This window comes from Eublepharis macularius, chromosome 15, assembly GCF_028583425.1.
Source record: "Eublepharis macularius isolate TG4126 chromosome 15, MPM_Emac_v1.0, whole genome shotgun sequence".
Taxonomy (NCBI): Eukaryota; Metazoa; Chordata; class Lepidosauria; order Squamata; family Eublepharidae; genus Eublepharis; species Eublepharis macularius.
Genome location: NC_072804.1, coordinates 42,162,492 through 42,177,629, shown reverse-complemented (window position 1 = coordinate 42,177,629; position 15,138 = coordinate 42,162,492). Strand labels below are relative to the sequence as shown.

At 42.9% G+C, this 15,138-nt stretch overlaps 1 protein-coding gene across 1 annotated transcript in view; it reads left to right on the top strand.

The window, feature by feature from the left end:
- Positions 1-7,000: 7,000 nt before the first annotated feature.
- The window catches only part of MATN1 (matrilin 1), a 34,189-nt gene continuing 26,051 nt past the window's right edge, over positions 7,001-15,138 (top strand). The window contains exons 1-2 of the mRNA XM_054999560.1: positions 7,001-7,088; positions 11,090-11,436. Of these exons, the coding sequence (XP_054855535.1) occupies positions 7,001-7,088; positions 11,090-11,436 (435 nt within the window). The remainder of the gene's footprint in view (positions 7,089-11,089; positions 11,437-15,138) is intronic.

Below are 15,138 nucleotides of genomic sequence, written 5' to 3'. Positions count from 1 at the left end.
GAACTACAGTTCCCAGAATCCTCCTCTGCTCTTTTCTAGACCTGGGACAGAACTATGGTTCTCAGATTCCCCTTCTCTCCTACACTGAGAGCTTAATGGGAAATAAAGTCTTTGCTTGCCTTTCTAGAGCTGCAGGAGAGAGATGCCCTGTCTCCATAGAGGCTCCAGCACATCTAAACAGGTGATCTGAACCCCTTGTACGAATCAGCAAAAGTGGTCCTCGCCAAGTCATCAGTCTCCACAAAGAATGCTGAATAGAAATTTGATGCTGATTAAACTTGTATCAAAACTGGTATAAGAACAGAAAAAGATTTCTATAGATGCCCATAGGATGATGTTGTACAACTAGAGATGAATGAACACTATTTTTCCCCTTTTATATTCACTCATATTGTTCTCATCAACCAACCTCTTTCTCTGTAGGTTTCATTGATACTGTGCATGCATGCTGCATAGCTTTTCTTCACCATTTTTATGCTGTCCATGCATAAAAGATGTCACTTCTGCATATAATAGCTGTATAATTGCTGATGTAGTGGTGCACCAATAACACTGAAAAATACATGTGGCTTAGCTGGTTCAAGGATGACTCAGCCTTCCATCCTTCTGAGGTCGGTAAAACGAGTACCCAGATTCCTGGGGGTAAAGTGTAGATGACTGGGGAAGGCAATGGCAAGCCACCCCATAACAAAAAGTCTGCCAAGAAAACATCGTGATGCGATGTCCCCCCATGGGTCAGTAATGACTCGGTGGTTGCACCTTTACTTTTAACAGACATAGGAAATGGCACAAATAAATGATCCTGTGCTTTATGCATGCTAGAATCCTTTTGAAATTTTGCAACCGTGGGTCAAGAGCATAGCAGTGGGAGCGCACACTGTCCATAATGCCCCCTATCATGTATAGTAATTGTTTTGTGTGAAGAGGGCAATATGCCGATTTTCCATGGGCACAACAGTTTTGCTCCATCATTACAAAAAGCTGGGCAGTTGCATGGGCATGGTATATCCATGTATGGCTTTCTTCGCACCCATGGGTCTTACTCATGTGGGATAAAGCAGGCGGCACGTGAAAAATATGTACATTTTATTTTTATTTTGCCCTCTTTACACAGAATGGTGCATCAGGAAGATTATATGTAGCATGCAATCGTATTGGTGAGCTCCCAGCATGCATGGTTGAAATGTCCAAAAAGGACTTTTTAAAAAAAATAGGAATAGAGATTTTTGGGGTCAAAACAGCACAGATCATAAATTCAAAATTATCCCCATGTAGAACTTAAAGTTACCACTTCATAGAATGTAGGGAGGAGGGAGCCGTTTGGTAATAATCCCTCAATTGCGCAGACGGTTATGTTACAGAAATCCAGAAAAACACGTTTTCTTTTTACATGAATGGATACAATGTTCTACTTCTTTGGAGCCTAGAGAGAAATTATGTTTTATATTTTTAAACCAAACATACTCCCCCCATCTATAAATACAGATGCAACACATTTGGCCCCGTGTTACTCCACCATACCTCTTACCTTGCGTTGTTTTTAAAGCTTTAATCTTCCTTGCATACCACAAAAAGCCCAATAGTTATCCCTCCCCATCCCAGCAATATATTTATCTTTCTTTGCTAATTAACAGAAAAATGGCACAGAGAAACCTCAGCTCCCCCCCACCGCCCCAACCCAAATGTAAGAACAGCCATAGAGACTTCATTTATCGGAGGATGTGAATGAACCCCATTCACGGCTATACGTAGTGTCTATACCAAAAGAGCTTTGTGTGTAGGGCAGCAAGGAAGAAAAAAAACAACCAGGGGCATTTGGTCCGTACATTTAGAGTTCACTTTGTTCCTTGATAATGTTGGTGGCACTTTATGGCTTGTGATGAATTAGGACTATAAACATGTTTTTGGAAGATGCATCTTACACTACTCATAGAACATACTTTTGGGATGGGCGAAGCTAAGTCACTTTATGAATGTATAAATGCACAGATGTTCAACACAAGGTGTTCTAGACTTTAACACCTTATTCATTTAATCCACTATGTGCCAGATGAGGGTTTTCAGGGGCACTCAGGAGGATCAACGAAGAGATGACATGTGGATTAGCTAAAAGCAGCTACTCCTGGGAGTTAGATTTAATTCAGGGCTATGGCACTCATGAAAGAGATTTCCGTTCTTTCCTTACACCATTGTTCCAATACAAAACCATCCCCATTGAGCTGCATACAAGTTTTACTCCCCATTGAGCTGCATACAAGTTTTCACAAGTTTCAGGTGGGTAGCCATATTGGTCTAGTAGAAGAGTAAGATTAGGGTCCAGTAGCACCATAAAGACCAACTAGATTTCCAGGGCATGAGCTTTTGAGAGTCAGAGCTCCCTTCTTGTTCACAAGGCCCTAGGGTTTCCAGGTCCCCTGGTGCCTAGGAAGGGGGATGGGTCATGGGGGGGCGCACTGGGGGACGACTTATGTGCACGCAAAGTGGGACTGATTTGATGAAAATCAGCCCCTTGTGGGCTAGAGACATGTTTGACACCAGGAAAATGGCGTGAAGAAAGGAATGGTTAAACTGCCTTATTCCTAAGGTGCCCCCAACAGATTTTTGTAGCTCTTCCAAAAGGACAATATGCCCTAAAAACAGTTTTCATGCATCTACATATTGTGACACTCACCCCACTTTTCCAAGTGGCAAGAAGTTCCAGGGGGGGTTATGTTTACCTGAGTTGGTTCCCTTGAACAGAGAGACAACAGGAGTCTGACAGTGTCTTTGTACACTTTTGTTTTATTTACAAATATGCAGGTTAAACTAGGCAGAGGCGAAAAGGTACTCTGACAGGACAGCAGATCGACTTTCCCACACCAGTTCCTTGGGAGAGATCTTCTCCACCACTGCACTTCCACTTGTACTTCAGCAATGGCTGACTCCTTAGCCCTTTTTAGTAATTAAAATTTTTGTCGGACAACAGAGCATTAGAGAACTTCGTGCTAGCGATTCTCCGTGTACACACACCCACCATTTGGAGTGATGGGGGCATCACATGTTAGTTCCTGCTGCTATATGCATGAGACAAACCCCAGATCTATTATGGTACACATTCCAAAGCAAGAAGTTAGTGTGTATTCATACAAAATGGTGTTGGTGTGTGTAGAGAGGATCATGCACAGTGCGCTCTCTCGTAATGGGTCAAGTTCTTCATTTCCCCTCACATTTAGAATTTGTTGCCCATTAACTTCAACAAGTATCCCCGACTCGAGTTCCACTGTTACGGGAGAAGAAGAATAAGCTCAGTCTGTCCACCTTCTCCACACCATGCAGAATTTTATAGACCTCTGTCATGTCCCTGCCATCATTTTTTCCCTAAAATTGAAATGTCCCAGCCTTTTTTCATAGAAAAAGTGCTCCATCTTCTTAATCATCTCTGTTTTGTCTTGTAGTGGATTTTTAATAAATCCCATTCTGACTGAGCACTTATTTGAAGGTTCTCCTGCGGCCAGGGATATACTCTCCAACTGCAGGTGGGTTACAGCTCATCTCTCTCTCTCTCTCTGTGTACAGTGTTGTCAAGTTGCAGCTGAATTATAGTGTCCCCACAGGGTTTTCAAAGCAAGAGATGAACAGAGGTCGTTTGCCATTGCTTGCCTCTGCATAGAAGCCGTGGACTTCCTTGGTGGTCTCCCATCCAAGTACTAACCAGGGCCAAACTTACTTAGCTTCTGAGATTTGACAAGATTGGGCTAGCCTGGGCCATCCAAATCAAGTTCACTCAGCTAGTAAGGCGTTTTGAACTGACTTTGCACTAGAGATGGGCACGGACCAGAATATGAACCCAAAAAAATGCACAAACCGGCCCGGTTCATGGTTTGTGAACCAGTGGTTCGTGGAAGCTCGTTTCCACGAACTGGTCTGCTGGTTCATTTGGTTCATTTTAACACCATTGCCCCTTTCTGTGCTGCTGCAAAGCGGCACGGAAAGGGGAATTTAAACCCGTGGACCAGCTGCTTGTCAGGGAGATCCCGGACAAGTAGCTGATCATTTAAACAGCAGGGCTTGGCTGGCTGGGAGTTCCCAGCCAGCCAGCCAAGCCCCGCTGTTTAAATGGCCATTTCCCCGCCACTCTGAGCGGCAGGGAAATGGCCATTTAAATTGTGGGTGGGGCGGGGCTTGACTGGCTGGCCGAGAGTTCCCGGCCAGCCAGCCAAGTTCTGCTGTTTAAATGGCCAGAGCAGCGGGGAAATGGCCATTTAAACTGTTGGTGGGGCGGAGCTTGGCTGGCCGGCTGGGATATCCTGGCCGGCCAGCCAATCCCCTCCCACAGATTAAATGGCCATTTCTCCACTGCTTGGAGTGGCCAATAAAACAGCCTGCTGTTTAAATGATCAGCTGCTTGTTGGGGATGTCCCCAACTGATCTTAAATGCCCCTTTCCCTGCCACTGCTAAGTGGCCGGAAAGGGGGAATTAACCCTACGAACCACAAACAAGTTCATGAACTTGCCCCAGTTTGTGGAAGTTCGTGGTTCCTGGTTCGTTAAAATGCCCTGAACCATGAACCACATGGTTCGGTTTTTTCGTGGTTCGTGCACTCGTCTACTTGACACACTCTCCATGGGAACAGATGGGATGTATTTATGCAAAAATTCCTGGGTAAAGAAAAATCCCCCTCTCTCGTGTGAGTCTGCATAAGTAAGATGCTTACAAAGGACAGCTTAAGTTGGAGCAACTGGGGACTAGATCTTTGTAGCTGTGACCCCAGGGCTCATGCTCTGCAAATTAGCCAAAGAGGGGCTAATAATGATTTTGGAAAGGAAGGACAGAGCAAGACAGGAGAAAGAAACAAAAAGAGGGCAAAATGGTATCAAGAGGGGGCAAGAAAGAACAAGGGCAGCAGAAGGCACCAAACCATCAGTTCTGTACTTGGGGGGGAGTGGTCTAATTACCTCCTCCCATAATTGACATTCTTGCTCGCATGGCAAGCCAGTTGAGTATAGCAGTTTGGAGAGTCAGATACAGGGCGGGTGTTAAAATCCCCACCCCCAGCTTACATTGTTTGTCACTTGATTGCTCACTCATCTACTTGGAGTGGCAGCATCAGCAAGTATATGTCAGTGGCCAGGAGAGTTGGGTGTTACCACTTGCAGTGAAGGTAGTGGAATGGAATGGACCACTTCAGGCTGCAGGTGAGGGACTATTTTTTCAAAATCCTCCTTCATGGATTGCTCTGCCTCAGTGGAAAACAAGCACACAGCACAAAGCGCTAACCCAGAAATTTTCATCCAGATGTGCTGTTTTTTTTTAAAAAAATGTACAGTGAGTTTTTACATGGGCAAGTATCTCTACTGGCTTGCAGTCTGAGGTAGTAGAGTCCATCTTACAATCTCTCAGCTTTACCGCTTTATTCCACTGCTTTATAAGCCAGGCCAGTGGTTGGATTCAAGTTACAGAATTAGGCATGGGTCATAATTACCTTTTGGTTATTTTGAATGTTTTTATTTTCTTTCAAAGTCATATTGGGGGAAGGGCAGAAAATGTCCTTAGCTTCTCACCTCCTTCTGAGGAACTGTTTCTTTAACTACTTCTTCTTCCTCCTTCCCAAGTTTCAGTGAAACTTTTTAAACTCCTGTTTTTACTAAATGAATGAACAAAATGGATTTGTAAAATCAGGCATTTGCTTTGCTCCTTAGCATTTTTTTAAAAAAATGCTTTTAGTGGGTGGCAGTGAAGGGAAGGATAACATTGTCACCAGCGTTTATATTTTACACTGGGAAAACAGTAATTGGCATTTATATGGTGCTTTTTAAGTATAAAGGTCATTCTCAAGGTACTCTTTACAACACCCCGGAAAGACAGCCCAGAAAAATTGTACCCATATTGCAGATATAATCAGTGTGGTGTGGTGGGTAGAGTGATGGTCCAGGATCTGGGAGAACCAGGGTCGAATCCCCACTCTGCCCCCCAAGCTAGCTGAGTGACCTTGAGCCAATCACACACTCTCAGCCTAACCAACCTCACAGGGTTGTTGTGACTGAGGGTAAACTGGAGGAGAGCAGAACAATGTAAGATTCTTTAGGTCCCTATTAGGGAGAATGGATGGGTGTAAATGAAATAAGTAAGATAAAATATGGAGGGGAAACTGAAGCCGAGACAGCAATTTGCCTAAGACCCCTTTGTAAGTGTGGCAGAGGAGCTATTTGAACTAGAGACCTCACAGATTCACCACCATTGCTACCCCCAGCTTCACTTTGAAACACTTGGGAATTTCACAAGCTCAACAGGCAGTTTCCCAATCAGCTCAAACAATCACTCCTTGCCTTTTCATTGCAATATAATTGAGCTACTCGGTTTGGTTGCCGAAACCGTAGCAAAGTGAATCCCTCAGCTTAGCCTCTTCTTTTGAGTGCAGTATCCTCTTCCAGTTGCAAACTCCCTCTACACCATTGGTAATTAAAAAAATACATACACACACAGATGAGAAAACTGCTGTTCCCCACTGCCAACATCTGACATTTCATAGGTCTGTGCTGTTATTTGTGCAAACCCACCCAACCTCATCCTGTCCCAGTCCCCATGGCCTCCGAGGCAGAAAAGACTTCAGTCCAACATGCTGGAGACCGTTTACTTACTGTGGCAGACCCCAGGCCAGATTAAAGCTGGTGATTGGCAGATAAACCTCCCTTTTTCTTCTCTGTTGATTTGACTGGCTTCCCTGTTCATGGCTCAAATTCCCTACATTCCAGGCCGTAGCTGGTCGCTTTTTACTACTTCCCCACTTCCTAGTCAAGCAATGAAGCTGTTGTGGCAAAATCCAAGCGATGGGAAGGGCCAGGGGACCTTCCCTTGTCAATATCCATCCTTCCACACTTCCATTCAATCTCCTCCCCCCCCCCCCCGTAATACACACGTGTTATAGGTTGGCTTCTCGCCTGTTTTGAGGAGTGGCCCGTTTATACCTCAGGGCCAAAGCTGGAGCCTGCCAGTCCACTCTCTGCTTCCATCACAGCAACCATGACAGCGATTATTTCGGGCATCCTTTTCTGGGTGCTGCTTCTTTTTCAGGAGCAGGGAGTTACTGGAGTCCCTCCTCAGATAAGAGGTAAGTTTGGGGCACGTATATTCTAAGGGAACTCCTGGCTGTATCTCTAGGCCAGCATGCTAAGGGAACGGGGCACAGAGAGAATTAAAGCCCAGAAAGGTTTATGGTTATACAAAATGTTTTTCTTTTTCTCCCACTGAAAGGTTATGACATTTGTATTGCTGTTGCTTCTGCTTTCTTCTGTACTTTAGTACACCACTGGAGACTAGAACACACACATTTGGGAAACTTTTCCCTACCACCGAAAAGCACAACATACATGCTGTTCTCATATCCTGCTTCATTCAGCATCTTACTACGAGAGACTTGGCACGGGATTAGTTTCTTTCCAGGTTTTGGTTTTGGAGTCAATCAGGTGCTGCAGTGGAATAACATCTTTGTAGAAATGAGTCATCCAGCCTTGCTGAAAATCTTGTCTTTTTTTAAAAAAACCTAAAACCTTACTCTGCAATTTTCCCTAGCTGTGGAATAATCCAGTTAAAGAGGTTAGCATCTATTTTAACTTAAAGATGATACATGTACTCAAGCTGTACAAGAATTGCCTTTTTAGATTTTTATTGGGCAGCCTGATGCTATCCCACTGGATTTGGTAGGGTTGCCTTCTAAGTAAATTATGTATGGCATCAGATCAGGCTGTTAAAGAAGTCCAAGTAAGTAAGAACTGATATAATTCAACTTCTCAGCTTCTTGAAGACCATTAGACTGCAATCCTAAGAATACTTTCCTAGGAGTAAGACCAACAGAATAAAATGGGGTTTACTACTAAGTAGACTTGCTTGGGCTTGCTCCTACAGTATCTGATTCAGCTGGCTGGTGGTTTGAACAAGCTCCCAGTGGCATAGCCCCCTTTTCCCCAAAGCCTATGGTACAGTTGGTAGCTATAAAGATCTACCTTCTGAGAAAGCATCTACAGTCAAAGGTGTCGTCTTATAGAAGACTGAAAATAAAACATATGCTTATAGCAAAATAGTCTGTAAGCATAGTAAGGAAATAAATCAGGAAGACAACAGACTGTGTTATGAAGAGCAGCTAATAGTTAATATGTGGAACTTATTGCCACTGGAAGCCTGTGAGCTCTTTTAAAGAGTGTAGTAGTCTAAACAACAGAGAGACAGTATGATGTAATGGGTAGAGTGTTAGACTAGGATCTTGGAGAGCCGTGTTCGAATCCCCGATCTTGCCATGGATGCTTGCTGGGTGACTCTGGGCTAGTTACTCAGCCTACAGGGTTGTTGTGAGGATAACATGGATAAGGGGAGAATGTCATCATAAGTCACTTTGAGTCCCCATTGGGAAGAAAAGGGGAAACAAACAAAGCTAATAAATAAATAAAACTTGGGGACGAAAAGGGGAACACATGAGTAGCACTGTTGCATGGAAAAACGATTCATTCATTAGACCTATTGCTTAGTCCAGTAAACCATAGGTAGCAGCATGCATGTGATTCTGCTCTTGGACACAAGCAGCGTGGAAGACCTGATAGAGCATCCCATGCCATTAGGTTACCATGGGTGCCGTTTTTTTAGGAACATATTCCGCCTGTGAAATACATTCTCTGGATCATGCATAATAGATTCTCAGTCCTATAGCCCGGCATCTGGAGTTTTCTTTCCCTATGGGCTGTACCTGTCATTCTGTACCGTGTTATTTCTTGCACTCTTTATTCTTCTATGGAGACAAAGAGCCTCCACAAATATTGGGGGCTGGGGAGATGTTTTCTGTGACGCCAGAACGATAAAGTATTGGACACAATAATGGCAGGATTTGAGTCCATTGGCACTTTAGAGACCAACACGATTTTTTAGAGACTGACAGGAGTCAAAGCTCCCTTTTCCAGATAGGTACAATAAATAATTGTGCTGTAGTTCTCAGGCATCTGTTCTATTCATTGCTGTTATCCTAGATTTCCTCTTTGATGATGGTCCAATATTTTGATTTATTTAATTTTTATTTTACTTCATTTACACTCTGCTTTTCTCCCCAATGGGGACCCATTTTCGTCTCCTCCATATTATCTTCCCAACAACCCTGTGAGGTAGGTTAGATTGAGTGTTTAACTGTCCCAAGGTCACCCAGTGAATTTCCATGGCACAGCAGGGATTTGAACCTGGGTCTCCCATATCCTAGTCTGTTACTCTTGTCACTATACCACACTGGCTCTCCATCATATTATTTTATTATATTATATATGGTATATGTTATGTTTCTGGGATAGACTGGAATAGATTTTTCCCTCTGCCAAGCATGCAGGCTGCTGTGCATAATTACTTGTAACAAGGTTTCCAAATAATTCATCTATGGTGCAGTTAATATCCAATTATTGGACATTTATTTCACAGGAAGAACATCTGCTTTTTAGATTCCAACTTCTCAAAAGATAGTTGTTGGGAAAATAGCATCCTTTGCCAAGTTATTGGTGCCACTGCAGCTTATAGTAGCATCAGGTTGCATAAATGTTTTCATGAGTGCCTATTGGACAGTGCTTGTGACATCACTGCAAATGACCTGAGTGATAAGCACCCATACCTTTGCCACACTGTGATCCTCAAATCCTTGGGATGGAAAAAGGATTCCTACACTGGGAAGATTTGAGATTTTAGTGGGAGGGGAAGGGAACTGAAACTAACCTATAGCTTCTCCTGATTTTGCTTCGAGATCATCCGATTTCAATTTCTTCGCTGTTCTTCCCTGTTTATACTCTGGACGGTCCCATCTTGTGCGCCGGTGCACATATCACAAGATTGGAGAAATGGAGGGGAACAGCTGCATCGGTATCATCTGTGTTTGTATTAGAGATGTGGATTTTGTAAAGCTTGGTCCATTGTACTTCTATGAGTGTTTCCTTTGACTGATTGTAAGTCACTTTGTACTTCAGACAGGGCAGGCTTTAGAGTGCCCACCCCATCCATATAGCCATTGGGGACAGTGCTTGTTTGGTGTTGGGCAGCATTCAACTGAATCCTAGCGACTGTACAGCACAGGGCAGGGGGCGATATTGGTGGGGCTCGGTACCTCTCAGAACAATGCTCTGCAGAAAATAAATAAACAAGGTGCCTCCCAAATGTTCTTCTTGCCACTTTCATTTGCTAATTTTTTAAAAAAGGACTTTTTTAGTTATATAAAGGAAAGGGGATGAATGATCAGAGCACACACATTAACATTAACCACTTTTTCTGATAAATATAAAACTAAGGCTCAATCTCTATACTCCAAAAAGGAGGAGCAGCCTTACACAGTTTTCCTGCAGATTTATAAATATTGATCATCAACAACACACCGTTTAAAGATCTCACTTGCCAGCATCTCAAAGAGAAGTAGCATCTATCGCCAATTGGATCCATTACTAAAATGCATTTAGAACAATTTGTAAAGTTTTAGGCGCTGAGAAATGTTGTGCTGTAATCTTCAAGAGACAGCTCCTTTAACTTTGTGTAAAGTAAAACAGACTCTTGGTGCTCTCCTTTGCTGAGCTACGGCTGCAGAAGAACTCTTCTAGGAGGGATATTGTACAAAAGAGAATTTTTTCATGCTCTGGAGGAAGTGGACAGCAGATCTGACCTCTTTTTTTTATTTTAATATCAGACCGAGCGGCATGGGTCATCTAGTGCCAGTGTACCCTCATGTCATCTCGGAGCGCTAAAGAGGGGGTTTTCCATTTACCTAGGTCAGATTAGTCCATTGGTGCCCTATATTCCTTGCATGAGATACTGCCCTATCATGTACAGACCTTAGTTTGCAACACAATAGCAGATAATAACGAACCAGCACTTTTAAAGCATCAAATCATAGGTGATACCAATGTATCACTGGCATCTCATTTGTTTGCATACTCTCATCCTTTCTGCATAAAGAAAAGGTACACTGCCAAGGGAGTAGGCTTGCCAGCAACTTGGAGGAGAAAAAAAGTCTTTCCCCTCTAGCAGAAGGTGTTTCTCAAGATCTTGCAGATTTTGAAAAATTGGCAACTAAGCTACTGTTGCGCTTTCTTTTTCCTCTCACAGGTGCCCAGTGCAGGACAAGACCCACGGATCTGGTTTTCATCATAGACAGTTCCCGGAGTGTGCGCCCCAGTGAATTTGAACAAGTCAAAGTTTTCTTGTCCCAGGTCATTGAGCCACTGGATGTAGGACCAAACACTACCCGGATCGGTGTCGTTAATTATGCCAGTGCAGTCAAGCATGAGTTTTCTCTCAAGACTCACCGTACCAAGGCCTCCTTGCTGCAAGCTGTGCGGAGGATCGAGCCCCTCTCCACTGGAACCATGACAGGCCTGGCAATCCAATTTGCCATCAACAGAGCGTTCAGTGAGGTAGAAGGTGCACGAGTGAGATCACCAGGGGTTAACAAGGTATGAAAATCCCATGAGGAACCTTCATTCTGCCCTCCTTTTTGCTTTGTGCCCATTGCAAAATATAAGCAACAATAAAATAAAATTCCCCCTTCCTTTCCTCTTCCATGATGCTTGAACTTGGAACCACCCAATGAAATTGATTAGTAGTAGATTCAGCACAGAGGAAAGAATATACTTCTTCAGGATGTGATGTGAATATACTTCTATAGGATGGGATGGCCATTGACCTTCCATTGGTTAGGTCGGGTCTATACATGACATGGAATACACTTGCCTTCAACTGAATCAGACTGTTGGTTTAGTGCACTGTTTCCCAACCTGTGGGTCGGGACCCAAAGGTGGGTTATAGAACCTCTAAAAGAGAGTTGCAGGTCATCCATCCATAATTGCAGCTGCTGCCCTTTGCACCATTGTCTCTCTCTCCTCAATTTTGACTTCTCACATTCTCGCCTTGCCCTCTCCTTCTGCAACACTAATGAGGGGGGGGGGAGAATGTTGTCTGACAACCAGTAACTTTATTATAGTGGGTGGAAGAAGGGAGGAAAGACTAGAGGGTAGGTGGGAGCTGTTCGGCACATGGAAAAGCGAGAAGATGAGAGAAAGAGGTCATGTGAGTGCAGGTTGTCTTGATGCTACTCCTCCAACAGCATGACCTCTTGCCCAGCCCCATGCAGTGCTTCACTTCCCTCTACATACTGTGGGAGATGTACTGCACAAAGCAACTTGCTATCCATCTCGTTGCTGACATCTCTCATCTTCCTGAATCTCCTCAACTGGGAGCGCCCCCCCCAGCACCTTCTCAAACTCTTGGCCTAGCCCTAGATGGATCACTGTGTGAAGTAAATTTGGACTTGTGGTTCCCCATATCAAAAAAGTTGGGAACAACTGGTATAACAAGGTCAATATTGTCTACTCTGACTGCCAGTGGTACTTCAGGGTACTTCGTCAGCCATGCATGTGGCAAAGAGAGCTATGGTTCTCAAAAGCTTATGCTACCATAAAGTTGGTTAGTCTTTAAAGTGCTACTGCACTCTTTACTATTTTGTGACTACAGACTAACATGGCTAACTCCTCTGAATCTATACTGCTGTGTAAACCAGGTCTTGAAAAATTACTTCAGGAAGAAACTGATGGGAATAAATATGGAGAATGGATGAGGAATGTGGACTGCATGTGTGATGAGAGATTCTGTCAAAAGAAAGGTATAGATCATTCTTATGTCTGATGAGGGGTTGTCATTTGTGGAGAAAGGAAAGCATGTAGCAATTGTAGTTCAGGTCCTTTTGTACTGTTGGACCTATTTGGTGTACATCCTCCCCAAAGTTTGAGCATCAATTGAGTCTGAAAGGGGTTATGTGGAATGTTTTGATTATCATACAAATACAAGGCTCTTTACTTTCCCTTTATCCTTATTCACTAGAATTATGATCTATCCCTATTTCTTGATTGACCAGGAGATCCCAGTTAAAGTATTGAATCTTTGGAGTTTTTATCACGAGGGGCTTTGGAAAGAGGTGACCCTCTATAGTTGCAGAAAAACCAGACAATGATTTCCAACAGTTCTGATTCCCATTGACAGATCCTAGACTTGTTCTTCTGCAGAGGCATGGAGGTGTATATGAGACAATTAAGAAATGTTAAAGAGGTCAGCTTGGGTGATTTTTGCTACTTTTGGCCCCATACCTCTTCAGATTTTCTTCTGAGTTCCAGACTCTGAACTCCCCCTTCAAGTGTCAATATGGCTTTTCAAGGGTTAATGCTGTATTGAAGATTGAAGAGGGAGTTAAATGTCTGGAATTTGGAAGAATATCTGAGGAGGTATGGGACCAAAAGTGGCAAAAATCGCCCAGGCTAAGCAATTATAGCTAATGCAATAAAGCATATAAATGGTTGGCTCATTATGCAGCTCAAAAACAAATGTATCAAGTTATTTCTCTATTTTATTATTATCCATTACAGAGTCTGACAGTAAATAATCTTTGAGATCTTTGAGGTATTCTATATAAATCAGATTATCCAAGTCCTAAAGAAAATCAAGGGGTTTTAAAAAATCTTGTAATGGATCAATACATTTGTCATGATCTGAGCTGGTTTTAAAAAATGGAGATATTTAGTCAATAGCACGAGGCAAGCAATTTCAATTATTCAACAACAGTGTACAAGAAGAATCTATTTTATTGTTTATTGAAGCTTAGAAGGCTTTTGACAGGATTGAATTTGAATTTTTGTTTCAAACTTTTTGGTATTTCAGTATAAATAGCACATTTTAAAATAGTGTTATTTATAAATAATATTATAAACTATATATAAGAGGATGCATGAAAAACAGATTATAAGCATATATGGTGTCTTTGTCCAGTGATAAAGAGCTTTTGAAGAAAAGTGTTACAAGCTATGGCAGAGTAGAAGATTCCAGGAGACCCCAAATTCTCCTAATAGATAATGTTCCATTTGTCTGTAGAAGTATGATTCTTGATTTTTTTATCACTGCAAAAATACATAGTTACATAGTTGAAATCTGGAAGAATGCTATTAATCTGAATATTAAATTTTAGATATACAAGCTGCAACAGAGTCCAGAATTATCATAAATCACTGAACTGGCTTGGCTGACAGAAAGATGAGATGTTTCTCACACTGTTGGGTATCCCTCTATGATTCCTGTTGTGTTTGTCTACTGATTTATATAACCTTTTTGGCAGTATTTGATAAATAACTTTTTGTAGTGATATTTAAACATGAAGGATCTAGTGGCTTCTGTATATCTGTATATATATATATATACAGATATATCTTTCTGTATATATACTAGCTCAGTTTGGTCTACTCTGACTGGCACCAGCTCTCCAAGATCTTGGGCAGACGAGGGTTTCCCCCCAGTCTTGTTATTTGATATTCTTTAACTGAAGATACCAAGGAGAGAAGCTAGGCAAAGTATTTGGTCTACCACTGAGCCATGGCCTCGCCTTCAAATATGACCTTTTAACAAGTCAGACTATTGTTCCACCTCTGTAGGGTTGCCAGGTCCCTGGAACTTGAAAGCGGGGGATGGGGGTTGTGTGTGTGGGTGTGTGTGCTGAGAGGATGTACCTCTCATGCTAGTGGAGCATGAGTGCTCTGGAGCACTTTCACGTCACTCTGGGAATGATGCCATTTCTGGTACAACATGGAAGCAACAGGTCACGCCAGGGGCCAATTGGGTAAAAATTGGCCCCAAGTCTAACGTTTGGGGTTGATTTTTATTTAATTGGACCTTAGTGCAACCCTGCTATTCTATGCCATGATGGGAATGATGTCATTCCTGGCATGATGCGTAAGTGCTCTGAAGCATATAGGAGCATGCTCTGGAGGTTCTTGCTCCATTCTTGTGCCTTTCCCTTCACCAGCTAGAGATTTGACCTAGGGCGTTCTCCACTCAAAAAAGCTACATTTGATCTACAGAGCCACTGCCCCTTCTCCCAGATTCTCTGACACATGGGCCTCCCCTGCCCTACCAAGCAGCATAACTTTCCAGCTGGCTGGGCTAAAAAGTGTGTTGATGGTAGAGAGCGCCCTAAAGTCAAAGTTCACTTATGGCGACCCCTGGTGGGGTTTTCATGGCAAGAGACTAACAGAGATGGTTTGCCATTACCTGCCCCTGTAACCCTGGTCTTTGTTGGAGGTCTCTCATCTAATTACTACTCAAGGCCTACTGTAAAC